Source organism: Phaenicophaeus curvirostris, chromosome 10 (assembly GCF_032191515.1).
Source record: "Phaenicophaeus curvirostris isolate KB17595 chromosome 10, BPBGC_Pcur_1.0, whole genome shotgun sequence".
NCBI lineage: Eukaryota > Metazoa > Chordata > Aves > Cuculiformes > Cuculidae > Phaenicophaeus > Phaenicophaeus curvirostris.
The window spans coordinates 23,330,315-23,349,822 of record NC_091401.1 but is presented as its reverse complement, the minus strand read 5'-3'; the positions used below and the strand labels follow the sequence as shown (position 1 = coordinate 23,349,822).

At 47.2% G+C, this 19,508-nt stretch overlaps 1 protein-coding gene across 3 annotated transcripts in view; it reads left to right on the top strand.

Moving 5' to 3' along the window:
• Window positions 1-19,508, top strand: part of SCHIP1 (schwannomin interacting protein 1) — a 179,112-nt gene that overhangs the window by 135,505 nt on the left and 24,099 nt on the right. For 2 of the 3 annotated variants that reach the window (XR_011338107.1, XM_069865143.1), the window contains exons 5-6: window positions 309-487; window positions 560-686. Coding sequence is in view for 2 of the 3 variants with exons in the window: in XM_069865143.1 (XP_069721244.1) it covers window positions 309-487; window positions 560-686 (306 nt within the window). In the remaining variant the exon portion in view is untranslated. Of the gene's footprint in view, window positions 1-308; window positions 687-19,508 lie in introns of all 3 variants that reach the window. The other variant, XM_069865142.1, reaches the window with a different exon arrangement.

Genomic DNA, 19,508 nt, shown 5'->3' with positions numbered 1-19,508 from the left:
CGGCTCCCTCCCCTTCTCCCCTCGCCCCCCGCCCGGTCCCACCCCGCTCTCCCCGCCCCGCCGCTCTCCCTCCGCCGCCGCCCGCGGGGGGCGCTGCCCGCGGGGCCGCCTCCCTCCCTCCCTCCAGCGGCTCCGCCGGGGCCGCCCCGCGGCGGCAGCGGCTCCGGTGCGCGGGGGCGGCCCCGGCAGAGCGGGCGGCCCGCCCCGGGCCGGCGGTTCCCGTGCCCGGCGGGCGAGGAGGCCGGGTCCCGTCTTCCTAACCCCCCCAACCCCGCCCTGACGCGGCGCCTCTCGCTTCTCTCCGGCAGGACTCCCGGGAGGATGGGATGGATTTAGGGAGCGACGCCGGCAGCAGCCGCTCCAGCTCGGAGTCCAACTCCAGCAAAGCCACGCCGTGCTCCGAGGGCAAATCCTCGCCGTCCCCCGGCAGCCTGGACCTGGCGGCGCTGGAGGACTCGGAGGAGGAGGAGGAGGAGGAGGACGGGGGGTACGATGCCCGGCGCCCCGCCGCCGCCCGCCCGCGCCCGCAGCGGCGCCCGCCGCCCCCGCAGGACCGAAGGCGCCGGGGGGCGCATCCCCCGCGGGAGCCGCAGCCGCCGGCCATGGACTGGGCGGCCCTGGAGAGGCACCTGGCGGGGCTGCAGTGCCGGGAGCAGGAGCGCGGGCGGCGGGCGAACCCCGCCTCGGTGAGTCGCCGGGGGAGGGAGGGCGGGGACTCGCCGCTCCGACGGGGGGGACCGGGGTGAAGGGGGCGCCCCGCGGGCACGGAGCGGCGGGGAGGCGCGTTGCGGGGGTAGGGGATGGGTAAGTGCCCCCCGTCCCCGCGATGGAGCGGTGGGGAGTCGAGTTTAGGGGGGGGGAATGTGTCAGCGCCCCCCATCCCTGGGATGGAACGGCGCGGAGTGGCGTTTTGGTGGGGGCGAGGGGTGTAAGTGCCCCCCATCCTGGTGATGGAGCGGCGTGGAGTCGCGTTTTGGGGGGGGGAAACGTGTAAGTGCTCCCCATCCCGGTGATGGAGCGGTGGGGAATCGCGTTTCGGGGATGGGGGGGGATGTGTCAGTGTCCCCCATCCCGGTGATGGAGCGGTGGGGAATCGCGTTTTGGGGATGGGGGGGATGTGTCAGTGTCCCCCATCCCGGTGATGGAGCGGTGGGGAATCGCGTTTTGGGGATGGGGGGGATGTGTCAGTGTCCCCCGTCCCAGTGATGGAGTGGCGGGGAGTCGCGTTTTTTGGGGATGGGAGGATGTGTAAGTGCTCCCCGTCCCGGTGATGGGGCGGCAGGGAAGCCGGTAGGAGCTGGTTGGGGATGTTCCCCCACCTGGACCCCATCCCTGGGTGATGGAGCAGCGTGGAGTCGCCTTTCAGGGATGGGGTCGTGTGTAAGTGCCCCCCATCCCGGTGATGGGTCGGTATGGAGTAGGGTTTAGAGGGTGGGGTTGGGGTGTATGTGCCCCCCCATCCCGGTGCGGCGGTGCCTCCTTGGAACAGGGAGGCTGGAGCAGGGAACTTTCCCAGAGCACAGAATCATAGAATGGTTTGAGTTGGAAGGGACCTTAAAGATCATTCAGTACCACCACCCCCTGCCCGCCGTGGGCAGGGACACCTCCTATGAGAGCATCTTTTTGGGGACACCCCAGGTGCCAGTGGTTTCCCCTTGGAGAGGATGCGGAATAGCAGCCTTTCTGGTGGCTGGGGGCAGTGGCAGACACGTGGTGCGTGTTCGCCTTTCATAAGAACCTGGTTATCAACCAAGATGAACCCCACAAATGTGTTTTTACACGAAACCCCACGCATTGTTACGCGGTCGCGTTATCTACAGAGTGGTTTAGAAATTGTATGTAACTTCTGAGATGCAAGCCGCAGCGATGGGGAGATGAACAAGCTCTGCACACGTGCCTGTGGCACCGCGCCGGCTGAGACTCTTCCATAATGTATGAATTAAAAGGAATCTACCGAATCTCCTAAACCGCTGCAGGAGCCCTCGGATGTGATGACACATGTGATGAGAGATGTGTGCCTCACCACCTACATCCTACAGCCTCGCCGCTGGCGCGCTTGATTTTTTTTTTATGTGATTTTTTTTTGTTGTTTTTTTAAGGCATTCCATCCCCTTACTTCCTGTGAAGTCATCTGGCTCAGGGAGGTGGGGATTTCCCCCTGAATCCTTGAATTACGACTAATTGCTGAGAAATCTGGATGGCTGCTGGGTATGATAAGTAAGCTGGTAGAGGAGCGGGGCAGCTGTATGGCAGGACACTTTTTCCAGAGCTTGAACATTGTAGCCTCAGTGCCCCGAGGAACTGACAGGTAACATCCTTAATTACAGTCATTTGTGCAGAAGATCAGCTTAAAAAAAAAAAACAAACAAAAAAAAGCGCCCTAATTTTTTGTAGCTTGGGAGCTTATTTCAACAGCATTATCTGATAAACTTCTGCTCTGAGCTGCTGGAATCATCAGCAATGCTGAAAACTCTTTGCCTCCGGCTATGTGCTTAACCAGGTGAGGTATCACCTAAGGAATTTTGCCTGTTCACCTCTGTAAGAATTTTCCTCCTCTATCCTTCCATTCTCTTCTGCAAGCACTCACTAGAAGGCATTCACAGCTGCCTCACGCCCTGACTTGTCCTGCTGAGAATTGGGGTTTGCAAGTTGTGCCATGCAGCCCAAGTGTAACTTGGCAGCATGTGGAGCTGGTCTGAACTGTGACAGGCACCCAGGTTTGGTCATCCAGGAGCCCAGCACCTTGACAGCGTCTCCCCCGGCTAGGGCTGAGATGCCAGTCCTCTTAGGCTTACAAGCAGCTGGAGTTTTCTGTTGCAGAGACCTAAGTTTTTCACTGTAGGTAGCCCTGGAGAGGCTTTCCTCAACCTTCCACCCAACCAGTGGTTCTCAAGGCACCTTGACAAGGTGGCTTTTGGCTTGTTTTCTCAGCCTTTTCTTTGCTTCTGCAGTGCTGGGATTCCCTTTTCCCTGGTGCATGGGGAAGAGACGGGATTCCAACTCTGCTGTTTTCATTTCCCACCTGGGGCAAAGGCAAAGGGCTGCTGGTAGCATCCCAGATCCCGCTGGGAAGGGACATTTCACCCCAGTGTGTGATGCCTCCTGTGGTACCACCCTTCCTTTCCCCCACAGTTTGGGCTTTGTCTGTAGCACTCAGACCACTGTCCCACAAGCTACAGGGACACAGTTTCTTCAAGACTCACTAAAACCAGACTGAATTAAAAATAGCTCTTTTTTTTTTCCCCCCTCCGTTTTTCTCCTGCCCCTGACAGTTTCCTGCAGTTCCTTGCTATTTATAACAAAACCTTGCCTTGCCCTGCTGGAAGCCCAAGTGTTTGTAAACATGAAAATCATGAAGTGAAACCAGCCAGGAAACAACTACAGAGGAGATGGACTGGCTTGCTCCAACTGCTAGCAGAATATGTTAGAAAAGAGAAATTTCAGTATTACAGGCCTTGTCTAGGGTAATGTAAAATGATCTCATCACCAGCGATGTGGTGTGGAAGCAGCTGTTGCTTAGAGTGGAAATGTTTCTTGGGTTGGTTTATGTTAAGAGGAATCCAGCATAGATGATCTATTAAAGAACATAAAATCCTGAGCAACTCCTATAAAATTAGAGGAAGAGAGAGTTCTTTCTAGTGTCAGTATCAGTGTTTAGTTGCCTTTTATTGTGCTCCAGGAGAAGGCAGGGCAGAGGCCACCTCACTGGGACAGGAGTGACCAGCTCCATCTGGTCTTCACTTTAGGTTTTAGGAGGTTTCCTGGGCAAGGAGATCTGCACTGAAATGCAGGGAGACGTTGGGAGGGCATCAGCTTTTAATCTGAAGAGGGACCTGTATGTACAGAGATCTGCACTAAGTCACTGGGAAGGTTGGAGAAAATGAGTATTAATTATGTGGGAATTCCTGTTGTTTAGCTTCCAGATGCAATTATACAGCACAAACAATCCACGAGGGCCAAGGCTAGTTCCTCGGGTCACAGGCGGGGTAATGGTGGCTAAGAAGCTCTTGCCAGGAGCGTTGGGGAAGAGGCTGTCTTGCAACTTCTGCTCAGCTTCAGCAGCCCTGTTAAGTGATGCTGGTGAGAGAACCGCAGGAGCAGCTGGGTTGGGTGAGGCCAGCCTGTGGATCTGTCATTGCTGGCCGTGCCGTGTCCATGGATGGGTTGTTCTTGAGATGTGGGCTTGCTGGAATACCACCCAGGTTCCTAACGCCACATTGGTCTGGTAGTTCTGGGAGGGTTCACGTGGGCTAGGTACCCATGGGAAGATGATGTATGGAAATGGAGGATGGGTCCATCTTTGCCCACAAGTGAGTGTGAAATTGCTGGAGCTGTGGTTTGAGCATGCCTGAACTTACTCCATGTTGTTGCTGCTCTCTTCAACTTCACCCAGCTGCTGAGTTGCTTTACGGGGCCTCATGCTGTGACGCATCTGCTGAAAGATGGGATCGAGACACTTAAAAAACATATTTGGAAGTTACCAATTTCAAACTGCTGTGATAGGCTGCACATTTCTTGCCTTTGACCCAAGCCAGCTAGACTAGGCGAGTGATCGCACTAAGCAGGTGGCAGCATGTTCCTCCCACCTTCCCAGAGGTTTCTTTCTTTCAGAGCAGTTCTAGCTGCCTGCAAACCTGCTCTGACATGGACAAGCCAATGGGTTGTGTTAGATGGCTCTTGAGCCTACTGGACCTCTACTTAAGAGAAGAAATCACATCATTTCTGAAGGCACTTGATGCTTAGAAGGTTTGTTTAAAAAAAAAATTGCTTGGACCAGTTTCATCGCCCACCTTCTGGAAGCCTGTTGCCCTTATTTTTTTCTGGAAGCCTGTTGCCCTTATTTTTTTCCCTTTGCTCGACTCCTGGCTATATCCGAAGCAGTAACAAATGTGCCATGAGATGATTTATGGTGCTTAGGAGTTGTTGAGGTTCTTGGGAAGCAACAGCGCTCTGCTTGCCATTTCACTAATGGCTCTAATAAAATCCAAATCGGCATTAATGGTTTTAATACTTTTTCCATTGCATCTCCGAGGATGGTAATTACAATCAATAGGATGTATTTTCTGAAAATAAAATCTGCAAATTCCATAGTCAATTAAGAAAAACACTTGGAGGAGAGGAAATGGCGCAGCGAGCCAACTTACCCCCATAAAGAGACTTGGATGCTTGTGACAGTCTGTAGATGGATGGCACTGCTGAAAGAATTTTTCTGTCCACAAAGCAGGCTTATTGCAGGCAGCGGTGATAAAAGCTCATCCCTGCATCCTCCAGGACTTCTGCAGAAGCCTCCCATATAGGTAAGGGTGTGCTGGAGCCTGTGTTTTCCCTTTTCATCACTAAAATATTCCTACATACACTGTTGAGACAGATAGATGCTCATGGTCTGGTACCTTTGACAGTGCATGTAACAGATCACACGGCAGCACTGTCTGCCCAGACACATAAGTTACCCTAAGCCTTGTGGCCTTGTGCATTTACAGTGTGTTAGGAGGTCAAATTTGTTTCCTTCTGACTCGTTTGGTCTTCAAAGCTGTCTTAGAGGTGCTCCTGCTTCGTTCGGAGCTGTGTTTGAGCAGTGGCCAGCTGCCCGTGGAAATCTGCAGAACTGCTCTTGGGGGCACCCGGAAAGGCAGCGAAGAAGAGCCAGAGCCATTGGTGACAGTCTCAAATTCACTGTCCGTAGGCTGGAAAAGTTTTAGGTCTGCATTTGGAAACAGATGGAAACCTCTGCAAAAGGCTTTAAGGGCTAACACAGCAGATGCCAAAAGCTGAAAGGATGGAAGTTATTATGGACCATGTAAATAACTTTTTTTTGCCAGGGGTTTTATTGGTTTCTCCTCTCATGGCTGTTGAAAATTTGAGATTAACTCAATGTATGTATTACAGTGCAAGGTTAAATCTTTAAATAATTTATTAACTGGCTGTGGGGTAGGGGTCTGGTTTTGATGGAGTGATAGAGCAGTTCTGAGGGGAGAGCTGGGTCAGAGCAGCCATTGTGGAAGGAGAAATGCACTGACCATGTAGGAGAGAGGGAGCAACAGTGCTTCTGTGCCCAACAGGTGCTTGTTAAAGCCCCATGGGAGTATTGGTGTGGCAAGGCTGCCAGGAACACAGAGAACGCAGGCCAGGATCAAACACGGAGCTCTGGTGTTGCATCTGGTAAAGCTTTCATCTACCTTGATGTGTTGTCCCTAATATTTAGGGAGCAAATATATTCGCTTGAAAATTGACAGTGAGTTTGTTCTCACTTGAAATAAGTAATACTTGCTTGCTTGAGCTTGCTTTAAGTGTTAGGTCTATCATTGCTAGATGATGCTTGATGTTGTCTTGGCTGCAAGTGTTGGGAGTGGGAAGTAACAACCAGGGGCTTAATGCCTGGAAGCAATTTTCCCCAGACAAGAACTGTCAGTGCATTAACTTCTGACACACTAATTTTCAAAATCAAACTTCTGGCTTGCAGAAAATTGCATTTCTGTCACTCCTACAGCATGGAAGCCCAGCAGGACCTTCTCTCTTGCCCTGACAGCTCTTTTAGCTATTCAGTTGGACCATTTGGCTCTTCATCAGCAACTGAAGAAAGTCAAAACTGTGACGAGAGAAGTTCTTCCAGGACGTTTATATTTTCTAGGGCTCAACTGACATGAAAACAAAACCTTTTAGCTGTGGGAAATACTGTAATTTCCATCAAACCAGGGGTTTTGTGTTTACTTTGTGCCGCTGTGCCCCCAGCATCCATGGGTGTGAGACCTTCAGGATATGTTGCAGTGGGCAGCGCATCGCTGCCGTGTTCTGCTGCGGAGGAATCAAAGCAGCACTGTACTTTGGCCACTTTCCACCCAGCTCAAAGGTTAGATGAGGCTGGCAAGATATTAATGATTCTGCCAAAGCATGCAATATCATTAAGCTAAGAAAACATCTATAGGTATCCTAAAGTACTTGTTGCTTGAAGAACGTTGGTAATTAGATAGATGGGAAAGATGTACGTTTGCTGCTTCTGGAACTGGGTCAAGCAAAATGCTGGCAATTAATAATCTTGAGCAAAACCTTTATCTCCATTGCTGCTGCAGAGCCTTTCATTAAAGAAAGTGCTAAATACATGGGGTGACAGCATGCGGATTCTTTTTTGATGAACGATTCTCCTTTATCAGAGCGTTACTATTATGTGAATTCCTCTGTGTGATGAACCCCAGCGAGCTGGCAGTGCTTCCCAGTCGATTGGTAAGTGAACAGTTCATATGGGATGTGGAAATTGCTGAAACAAGCTGAGAAAGTTGGGTTGTTGTAATGCTAATTACATTGCAGGCAACAGTAAATCTCCCTTTAATGTACTTGTGTGTGATGCTGAAGAGTGGTATTTGTGATGCTGGCTCCATAAGGCCAATGAGCATATTTTAAAAGAATATTTTGGGTGTTTGACAGTAAGTTTTGCTACTTACTGCTAAGGATTTCCAAAGAGAAAAGTGAGCCTTTATGCAAGTCAAAATTTTTATTGTCTCAGAACATAATTTTTTTGGTGTAATCTTGAAATCAGGGGATTCTGCAGTCTGGAAGCCCATACCACTCCCCTGCTGCGCCTTCATTAATATTTTCAAATTCCCACTTAAACGTAAATGTGTATCTCGGGTGGAAATCACAGTGGGCAGCAGGAACACTTATTTGACAGGATAATAATTATGTACTTATGCATCTGTTTTTCGCATATTTGGTATGATAAATGCAAGGTAGCAGGTTTTTAATTCTCGGAACTGACCTGTGCTGTGTAAAACCTGTTATTTTTCCTACTGGAGGACAGTAGTTACTGTGGTTGTACTCTGCTTGGCAGTGGAGTAGGATGGGGTGTCGGTAGCATCTGGCACTATGGAAAATAATACTATATGTGGAGAGAGAGATTATAGTCAGAGGGTGTTTAAAAGCCATATGAAAAGTATTTATTCATTGCAACTCAAACCACACTGCAGATCTACCACGGAGCACTCGAGCTCTGTCCCAGCAGCGATTGCCAGAGCTGCTGCTGACTAAGCCTTTCAGGAGCAAGTATTAAACTCACCCGGCTCTCAAACTCTTGCAGGCACTTAGAAAAGGTAATAAAATAAATGTGGCAAGCAGAAAGCGATAGGGTTGAAGTCTAACCAGGCAGAGATTGCTGGAGGAGCTGGAATGAAAGCAGTGATTTGCTAAGCATGGAGCAGCCCCTCTTGCCCCACCAGGATCAGCCCCATGCAGCAGAAAGGCAAGTCCTGGGTCTGTTACGGAGAGGTCTCTGCCCTTTTCATGATTTGTAGGGCCAGACTGTCCTTGACTCCAAAGCTAATGGTCACTGTTGTTGCACAGGGACCTCGGGTGTGTCTGCTCAAACTTCCTATTTAAATATTTAAAATAATACTCCACATACCCCCCAAACCATACCAAGTGTCTTTATATTAACAACAGAATTGGCTTAGCAGTGATATGGACAGCAAGAACTGCTGTGATTTATTTCCTTATTTCTCTGTATTTAAGACAGTTTTGCCTTAACTGGCTGCTGGTTGGAAAATCAAGTGCAACGCTTGGTTATTTATCACATAATTTTTGGACGTAGAAACTGGAAAGAAAGTCAGAGATTGGTTCTGGCTGCATTCAGGGTGTTACCTCTCCTGCTCCTCACAAGACAAAGACCAGTACAATTCATTTTGGTGGTCCCTGTCTCTGCCAGAAGCAGGTATGCTTGGAGCACCGGGGATAATATAAAAAAAACAAACCAAAGTGTTGCGAGAGATACCTGAGATTTATTAATTCTCTCTCATCTTAAGAAAGCAAAGGATAGATAGAAAGTCAAAGTGAGTTTCCCTGCACTGTGTGAGCTAGTTTGTAAACACTTCTGTGTGAAATAAACCAGTATTTTTTGCTAAGGTGCCTTTGAGAAGGTAAAATAAGCTTTCTGAACTCCAAAGTGCTTTGTAGTAGACACTGTGGCTTCCCCTAGTGAAGTAAAATGTTTACTGTTTTGTGTTAGGAGACTTCTGTTTGGTAACTCTCTTAGCAAATAAGCCTGTACACTCAGCCTTGCAAATTACTACATTTCCACCATGGCCAGGGTGCCACAGTGCAACACAGAGGAGGCTTTTCGGGGAGCACCATTTCATATTTGGCAGGAAAAAGTGGACTTTGATGATGATTTTCAAAGGGAAAGCCCATTGTGAGGGTGTATAAAATTCACAAATTAAATTACAAGAGTTAGGTATAATCACCACTGAAAGAAAAACCTCCAGCAGCAGGGTTTGCCCTATTTTGGCTGTTAAATCTTCGAATAATTCCACTTTTGCATGAGAAATTTCCTTAGCTATAACTGAAAAGATTTGAAAATATGTCTTCCCTTGCTTGCTAACCTGGTTCTGAAATCAACCCTGCTTCTGTAAGCAAAGTGCTGATGGCTTTGGTGGAAAACGAATTTCCTCTCTTGCCGTTATCTGCAGTTGTTGCCTTAGATGTGAGGTGCTCTAGAATCACTCTTGTCTTCAAGGATTTCCAGCTTTTTCAAGTACTTGTATCATTTTGGGGCACTTTATCTTTCTGTGTCGTACCTGTGAAGTCACTTGCGTCACAGAAGTGGTGGATTTTATTTATATCACCAATCTGGGTTTCCTGCTCAGTGATCTATAGATCTCCTTTAAACGGGAAAATCGTGCAAAGGCCATTTATTTCACTTCATCTGCATTTTGTTAAAATGAAATCTGAGCGTTTGGTTTGTTGGAGGAAATAGCTGCGATCCAGAGGGGATGCGGAGGAAAGGGAAGTGCTGGGTTGAGATTTAGTCCCCTCTCAGCTGGTGGATGGCAAGCTAAAAAAAAAAAAAAAAAAAAGAGAACTGTATTAAAGTGCTTAATTCTTTATGCATACAAAAGCTGCTAGTATGTACAGTCTGTAGGGAATTGAAATGCTTTTAGTGAGTTATTGAAAATTTAATCTAAACTTTTTATTTAATGTAATTCCTATATTGAATTTATTAAAGAGGGACTTGGGGAAATAACAGAACTCTGTACCTGAGTCACGTGTGGCCATCTTCTCTCTCTCTTCTGCCTGATAGGAGGTTGATGATAAACTGTTCTTAGTGGTTTAAAAAAAAAATAAGGAATTAATCCATGAATCATTTCTCCTTACTGAATTGTCTATGCTGTGCATTTGCATTAATATATAGTATCCAGTATCTTAGCAAATATTCTGGCACAATCTAGTTGGCCTTTTCTTTCTTCTTCTGCTTTCTCAACTATTATTTCACAGGTTGAAAATCGTAAAGGCCTCTAGCTGTGCCTTGCAAAGATGATAGAGCCCTTTCTTTAGGAGGAAGACTCCCAGCTTGTTCCCTCTGGAGGCTGACCTGGGAGCAGGGAAACAGCAGGGAAACATCCTGTAACCTTGAAAAAACATCTCCGGAACCATTTCCAGTTGACGGATTCTGGGAAGGGCAAAGTAGGTGAAAAATCAGGGCATGCACTTGCAAAACTGGCCTCTGTACAGCCTTGTCCCCCTCTTCTTTTGGAAATCTTAAAATTCATCCTCAGGTACCAAAAATGGCTGATATTTTGCATTCATGAAGAATATTTAAACTGCACACAGAAGTTGTTCAGTTTTCTCTGCAGAAAGGCCAGATGAATGATACTTGTTTTTCAAGGAATGTCAGTCCAGGCTGCCCTTAAGACATGTGGATGAGCATTTCCTACATTTTACAGATAGTACCAGCTGTTCTTATATGCCATATTGCCATATAAATAAATATATTTTGCTTGCTGTTGCTGATCCCACCCCTCTTCACGGTTCGATCCAACACGAAATGGAAAGTTGTGTTATCCCTAGGGAGCTGCGCTGCTGTTCCAGGTTGGCACTTTGTCTGCAGCCCCTCTTACCTTGCTATCTGTACACTTTAATACTGATGAAAAGCTTTGGCTGTAGAATTAGCTGAAGGTTAGTGTCATTGAAATTGCTGATGCTGATAATAGATGAGAGCTTCTGCAGCATCCAAAAACTCTTCCGAGGGCTTCAGCAGCCAGGCAAGGCTGAGCCTTTAGGCAACCATGCAGTAATGAGGCTGGAGCTTGCAGCAGTGTTTTCTGCTTAAGGTATATCTGTTAAATACTCTTATTTCTGTGTTTTGCACTGGATCAAGTAAAACTGGGCTCAAGGCTGGACTAGTTTGGGGTCTAGATCCTCAAGGGACTGCAGTTCATCTCTGAGATAAAGCCCCACCTAACTTGACATAGTAACTGTAGCTTTATGAAAGGGGTTTTTTTCTGGTTAAAATGTATTTGGGGGAAAACTAGTAAACATGTAACCTAGCACAGGTCTGGTGGAGAAGCAACAGCTTCTGGTAAAATAAACTTTCCACACTGAAGGCCACCAGGAATACTCTGTGCCCTGGACATGCTGCTGCTGTTTCTAGGTTAGCGATGAGTATTCCTCAGCGTAATACCCAGCGCGACAAAGGAAAGCACTACTGTGCTCCCCAAAGCAGCGCCCTGAATGCCAGGGTAATTTATATTATTTACACCTTTAAGCCATAATTGCTTTGCTGTAGCAGCTGGCATTATCCTTGCCTTCTCTTTTTCCTCCCATGGCTCAGGTATTTGGTATCCCTGTTCCCTTGAAGCTGTGCCACGACCCCAAGAAACATGACCCTGAGTGAAGCCCAACAAAATGCCAAATAATTGCATTTATTATGAAGAGCTTTGCTTTGCTCTCTCTGGGTTGGTGCATCAGTGGCTCTGAGCAAACAGTGGCCCATCAGGCACCAAAGCCAACTTTTTTGCAGCAGACGACTGCCACGTAGAGCAAGGACAGATCACACAGCTTTCTATGATCTCCAGCAGTAGCTCTTTGAGCCAAAAGGTGTTTTCCTTACACTTAGTGAAGTGACTAAGAGGACAGCCAGCCCAGGGGAAGGTGCAGGTGACCAGGCTGCTTTCTGAGATGCTCTTCAGCTGGTGAAGAGGTTACCACTATTCCTAGGTTTACAAACCTGGCCTCCTGTCTGGCTGCTGCTGTTTTCATGTTAAATCGACATTTATTATTCTGCTCTGGGCTTGCAGCTCCCAGCAGAGATGATGGAGAGAGAAGCTGTGCAGCAGAAGGCAAACACCTTCTCTGAAAGTTTTCTTTCTGGGAGGAGCTTTTCCCCAGCTCATTTCACACTGATAGTTTGGTAAAATCCAAAAATATCAACTTCAATTTCTCTGTAGAGGGAGTCTGAGGCCGAGGAACAACAACTGCTTAATGGAATTATCAAGGCTTGTGCCAATACCTGATTGCTGGGGAGTTCCTGGAACTTTGCAAGAACATCGCTGAGCTTGTTTGCAAAAGGTAGGGCTTAGTCCTAGAGGCAGCTCAGCCTACCCTAGCAATGCAGAGCTGTAATGGTGGGTTTAATGTCCCTGACATTAAATACAGGAATCCAGTATAGGCTGTGGCAGGGCATGGGATGGGGTGTGTACTCTGATCCCTCTGTTCCAGATGCAGGGGCTGATATTGGGCCAAGGCAGAGGGTTTATTTGCAGCACTGCTTTCTTTTATTTGTTATATTTGACTTCTCGTTTGTCTTCATGAGTGTTGAAGTGCTAAATCCTTGTTTCACTGCTTAATTATCGTTATTCCTTTTAAACTTGAAAATTATACTGGAACAGCGCGTGGCATCTGAAGGCATTGTGTGAGCATTAGTTCTGCTGGAAGAGGGGCCTGGAGAGATGAATGCTGTTTTGGATGGATGTGATGCTTAGAGGAGCTCAGAAGACAGCCCCTATCATGAGAACAAATGGTAATTCTCTGCATTTTGGCCTCGGGAACAAGGAACCACTGTGTGCAAATGCAGCCCTGCCGGGCTGGGATGACGTGCTGCTCCCAGGTATTCCTTGAGTCTGACAGTTCTAGCGCTCCCAGGGATTTTTGCATTTGAGGTGCTGTTAAGTTGCAGGCAGTCCCCATGCTGGGTTGGGGTGTCCAGGTGGCCAAGCCGTGCAAAGACCCAGTTTGAGGTGAGGACACCCTGGGATGCTGCCTCAGCACCCTCCAGCCTGGTCAGTGTGGGCACCGGGCTGCTCCGCATCCAGTGGGCTGAGGGGCTGGACGGTGTCACTCATGTCCCCTTGGCAAGGCAATGGCCCTGCTTGCTTTATTGGAAGAGAACAGGTGCGATGCTGGAATTACAGTGAGCATCAAGGAGGAAGATGAGGAGAATGGGACTGGTGCAGCTGATGTGGCCGAGTGCTGCTGGGGCAGCCCTGGAGGAGGTTGGCACTAGGCTGAGCTGGGTTTGATTATTGATCTATCTGGGCCCCTCACCACATGAAGGATATTGAGGCTCTGGAGCGAGTCCAGAGAAGAGCAACGAAGCTGGTGAGGGGGCTGGAGAACAGGCCTGATGAGGAGCGGCTGAGAGAGCTGGGGGTGTTTAGCCTGGAGAAGAGGAGGCTGAGGGGAGACCTCATTGCTCTCTACAACTACCTGAAAAGAGGTTGTGGAGAGGAGGGAGCTGGCCTCTTCTCCCAAGTGACAGGGGACAGGACGAGAGGGAATGGCCTCAAGCTCCACCAGGGGAGGTTCAGGCTGGACATTAGGAAAAAATTTTTCACAGAAAGGGTCATTGGGCACTGGCAGAGGCTGCCCAGGGAGGGGGTTGATTCACCTTCCCTGGAGGTGTTTAAGGGACGGGTGGACGAGGCGCTGAGGGACATGGGTTAGTGATTGATAGGAATGGTTGTACTGGATGATCTGATGATTCTATGATTGTGCTATGGCTTCATCTCAAGACAAAACACTGCATGTTGCACCTTACCCTTACTGCTCACCCAGATTAATCCTCCTGCTGCTGCTGGGCCCTCCTGCCATCAGTGACTCCATCATCAGTCAACTCAAAGGCTTCGTTTTGACACAAAGGTGGTGTAAGTAAAAATACCTATAATAAACCCCTCATTCTATGTGCCTGTCTGTCAATATTGGTTCAATTTCAGCAGACACCCTAAAATGAATCAACCATGATCTTTGTTCTTTTTAAAGACTCGCAGAAAACAATATGCCACATTATTAATAGAAGCTGGAGGCTGCCAGAGCAAGTCTGCTTGGAGGAAAAGAGTGCCTGAGGCAGAACAGGAGAGGGGAAAAATCTGATTTAAGAGACAAGAGTCATTCTTTTGCTCTTATATGGTGCTGCTGTGCCACCAGGCAGCAGCCCTGTGTGGCTCCCTTGCTCCATGACTAATAAGGCTCAGCTGGGATCCACCCTTGCTTATCCTGTTATTTTTAGCTTTTTTCCAGCCTTGTGCTCAGTGTGCCTGCCTTTCCGTGGGGTATAACTTTACGTTTTCTTTCAAATACTGGTTCGGCAGCTTGGCAATCTCCCGTGGAGTGCTGCGGTGTCAGGAACAGGCAGGGATGGAGTTTCTTATCGCTGATGCTATTGTTTTCAGAGCTTGTAACTGATACCCATCGCAAAATGTGCTGTATCCATTAAGTGTAATCAGCTTTCCAACCTCCAGGCTGCTGGAGCACAAGAGGATTATTATTTTTGCTTTCTCAAGTGACGGTGAGGTTGGGAGTCAAACTCAGAAAACTGTCTTTACATCAAGTTTCTTTAAGGCTGAAAATGTAAAGCAAACGGAAAGCAAGAGCCAAGTTTTGCTTGCATGGACCTGAGTTTGCTCCCCCAGAATAACCACGTCCTGCCAAATAACCCTGATCCAAACAGAACAGAAGTTTGAACTTTTCTGAAGGCTCATGGATTTTTGCAGAGTTGTGTGCATAGTATAAGTAGACCCCCACAAAAAGGAGTGGATTTCTGCCTGGCTATGTCAGTCTGCTTTGGTTTATGGACATCAGACTTCAGAGCTGTCTGAAAAATCCCTTTTTGTCTATTTTTACCCTGACCATGACTCAGAGGTTTGTCTCTGTAAACTCACCCTTTTATTGAGGAAGCATTTAAAGGACACTGCTGTTACCTGTTTGAATTAGTATGTTTGTACTTAGGGTATTTGGCTCTGTTTGAAAAAGAAAATTTCAGAGTGAGTTTGTAGTATAGCTTGTTTACTTCTTCAACCTGCAAGTCCCGGTTCTGTGCTCTTACCACCCATTTTGCAATTAAAATGAGTTGCAATATAAAGCCAGCCCATAAATAAGCCCTCTCAGCCTCTCCCTGCCAGAAAGCACGAGGGGAATGGAAAGGGATGGAAGTGGTCTCAAGGCAACTGGTAGCAAGATAACCCTGTCCTCACCCACAGATGTTGGGGATCGGTGGCTCAGTTTATAATTGATAACTCGGGGCCTAATTTTTGTTATTGGATGAACGGTAGGTGCAGCATGTTGGTATGCTAAGGACAAATTATTCACCCATAATTAAATGCAGGTTATACTGCTGTCTGCCTGCCTGCGTGGCCAGACTGGAGTTTCAGAGAATTTGCCACAATTAAAAGGGCCTATTAGTTCATCCAGAAATTGCTTTTGGCCCCAAACCAGTAGTTTAATGGTTGCTAAGTGTCAAGTGTAGGACGTGGGATTCTGTACGTGCTTCCGACTCATTGTTTCCACCTAATTCCTGCTGTCCCCAGTCTGAGGAAGCCAAGGGCCACCCTGTCCTTCACCCTCTCAGTGAGAATCTCTTTCTTCCCTCTCTTCCTGTGCCATATTTCCCCCTCCCCATTCTCTCATCATCTTCAGAGAATGCATTAATTCCTCTCCTCACCTGCTACTAAAATGCAAGGGCATGCAGTGGGGTCCACTGCAGCTTTTTTTTTTTTTTTTTTCAAATATAACAAATTAGGCTGCACATTAGGAAAAAATTTTTCACGGAAAGGGTCATGGGGCAGTGGCAGAGGCTGCCCAGGGAGGGGGTTGAGTCACCTTCCCTGGAGGGGTTTAAGGGACATGGTTTAGTGATTGATGGGAATAGTTGGACTCGATGATCTGGTGGGTCTTTTCCAACCTGGTGATTCTATGAAATTTTTATTTGAAAAATGAAAATGAAAAAATAAGTGGGGAAGGAGGGGTAAAAAATCCTGCCTACAAGCTGCACGCAGCAAGCCGAAATGTGCTGCACAGTGAGGGGAATTTGAAAATGTTTAACTGGGTTATTAGCTCTGTTAAAAACTTCTACCCAATTTGTTGTCAAAGAGATCTGACGAAGATGTTACTCAGAGCTTGCACATCAGGAGAAACAGATTTTGAGTTATCCTCTAGCAATATTTAAACGGCTCCAGATTCAGGAGTCTTTTATGTAAAATCCCAAATGTTTTTGGGAGCTGCTGGACGCCTCCCACTGGTGCCAGCATCCCCTCACCCAGCAGAAAATGGGCTTTTGAGCCAAAGTTGTTGGGTTCCCCCTCTCTTTTAGCTGGCAGCGTGGCTGTGCCAGGTGCAGATGCTCTGGTTGCTGGTGCCTGGCTGCTCCTGGTGAAGGCAAGAGGATGAGGTCGGGCGCAGCTGGTGTGGGCAGCGCTGGAGGGGGCACGTCTTGGTCCAGCAGCTGGTTTGGGAATGCTGCTGGGCATCAGCTGTCCCTGGCGCTGGTTTGTGCATTGAGGAGAGCTGGTGGGCAAGGTCTGATGTTGGTTTAGTTGAGGTAATGTAAAAATAATAGGCTGTGACTGAGTGACTCATGGTTTATGGGAGCTAACCCAAACTCTCTGCTTTCACTGAACATCAAGTCTCCTGCGTGGTCTACTGTACAGGTCAAAAATGCTGGAAATTGTTTGTAGCTGATGCAATTTGCTACAAATCCTCTCTCAAATGGGACAGAAATAATGCTGCAGAGCAAGGTGGATTGTAACTCTTTGATTTATTGATGCTCGTACAAAAACTTAAAGATTTGCCTTGTCCTGCTGAAAAGCACATGTTCTCCATAGCATTTTGCATACCATGAATATTGCTTTCCCGAAAGACCTGTTTATTCTTAAGAATATAAACAAAATTGCAAGGAGGCAGCTGTAGCTTTTCTGTTGCTCCCCAGGCTCCTCAGGAGCTGCTGGATTGAACGATTCTCCATTCGTGAACCGTGAATACTCCATGGGCTATCGTACCTTCTTGTCATCAGACTGCGTGTAGATTCTCTATTAAGCACATGTGATCCAGCTTGTAAATTGTACAATTGAAACTCCAGCCTGTGCAGCTGTATTGATAAGTCTTTCTAGATGGGATTCATGGAAAAGTCTGGTTGTTTACCATATCTTTTGTCACTTTTATATCACCACAAAGTTATAAACACTCAGTAACTTAGATTATTCACTCCAATTCCCTGTGAAGCATTCGACGTCCTATGTATTGGAGGTACCAGAATGTGAAATTACTGTTACCTTCTGTTTCATGTTTTGAGGGAAGAGACAGTCATGGTTTGATTGTGTAATGCCAAGGATGCTATCTGTGGGATGTGGAGAAAATTGACATTTTTTGATTAATCTCTTACCACTAAAAATGGAGCATGAGGCTGTTAGAAGTGCAAGATGTGCACTTCTGTATCAAAATGAAAATGCAGCGCGTAGTCCTCCTGGTGCTTCTTAATTCCCTGATCACATACAAGTTCCAAACTAATAGTAACTCACGACAGAGTGGGGGTTTCCCCCTGCATTTCTCTGATAATGTTGTATTTAGTCCTCAGAGGAACAAGAAGAGTTTTACCCTAACATTTCAGCACACAAGTTTTTATCCTAAAAATTGATCAGTTGGTACCCCTGTGCTTCAGGAGTGGTTTGTAAAGCTGCTGCTTGTAAAGGTCTCCAGAAAGGGGCATGGAAGAGGGAAGGGCACTGTTTGGATTCTTAAGCCATTGGAGGTTTATCCCCTGGTAGAAAAGAGTTACACATCCAAAATGAATGAAAACACCTCAGCATCATCCTCTTTAAGTAAAAAAGTAATAGCCTAAAGCATTATACATGAATGTAATCCAAACAAATACTCCCTTTTCCAAGCAGATGTCTAGTATTAACTGATTAAAAAAATAATCTTTTTCTTTATTTTCTTGCTAGATTTAAACCCTGGAAAAGCTTTAGCTTGGCTTAAAGAGGAGCTAAATCCATCGCTCCCAGTAAATCATCAGCAAATAAAGCTGAAATCCCATGATACCGTATATAATTCCTGGTTCCCTGCAAGCTCTCTATGCTTAGGCAAACCCATAGGCTTTTGGGGGTCAGCAGGAGCATCCTGGAGAGACCGCTGAGTTGTACTCGGCTCCCTGCTTCTCTCTCCGCTGTACTCAAGTGATGCACTGTTCCACTCCTACCACGTTTTTACCTGGTACATGATCCAGCTATACATTTATTTTGAGATTTGAAGAAGCAGCATATTAATTTAGACTAGTTTTTTGTATCAGCTAGATGAGTTGGCTAATACCAACCTGAAAAATAAATGTTCCCAGCACTCGACCTGATAAAGCCCCTTAGGGAATGACTGTGGGCAGGACAAATTTTCTGGTGCTTTCATCAGAGATAAGAAAACCCCATGGTCACCTGCCTTGCTGAAGGAATGAACCCTGCTCCTACCCTTTGCTTTCCTCTTACCTACCTTTCAGGCTGAAGGGCTGTGTAAGTCCTTCTAGCTGCTGGGGTTCAGGCACACAGCACAGGACACGTGCATGTAAAAATAAATGTGTGGGACAATGAGAAATGACAAACACATAAGGAAAAGGGCTGTACGTGGCTTTCATGTGAGTAATACATCTGGGCTCCTTCCCTTTCCTCCCACAGTGCCCGGCTCAGCTGCCCTGAGGGAAGGTTTAGCTTTACTGCACAGTGCTATTTTTTTCAAGGTGTGTTTTCCCCAAGAAGGAGTGATGATGGAAGAGTTGATAACCTCCAAGTATTATCTCCTCTCCCCTGTTAATGATTTCCTTGGGCCTGGGGCAGAGGTGCAGGAGTCAGGGAAAGCATGAACGGCTGCGATGGAGCAGACAGGACCAGGGACGAGGACCAAGGAGATGACCAGGATTTGGGAATTGGTGTGGGACCCAGCCAGGGGGCTTTCTGTAAGGTTAAAAAGGAGTTAAAAAACCCAAACAAACAAAAAAAACCAACTGAAATTTATGCACAGAATCAGAAATTATATATTTCCCCCTGGAACTGGGGTTAACAGATATTTTCTCCTTCTGTAGAGGGATAATTAATGGAATTCTGTTGTTTCACTGCAAGATTTTGAGTGGCTGATAAAGCTACATCTTCTTCCTCTGCAGGGCACCTGTTTCTAGTTCAGAGGTGGTTTTGAGGAAAGCTTCAGGAAAACTTGTCAAGATCATCTTATAAGTAGCATAAGATTCTCTAAGATAGAGATGCCTCGATAAAAAAGCAAAAGTGGGTGGTGCAGATACCCCCATGGGTTTCTATTCCCAGCTGAAAGGGGCTGTTGCAGGTCCCTGGGGGTTTCCTGGGGCTTCCTGATGGGTTGTGCCACTGTGGAGAGCAGCAACACTCGCTCACTGCCTTCATCCAGGAGCCTAGTTTCCCATTGACCCACCTGGAGGACTGCCAGAAGGCTTTCACTCAATTTAATCACTCATTGCTTTAATTACC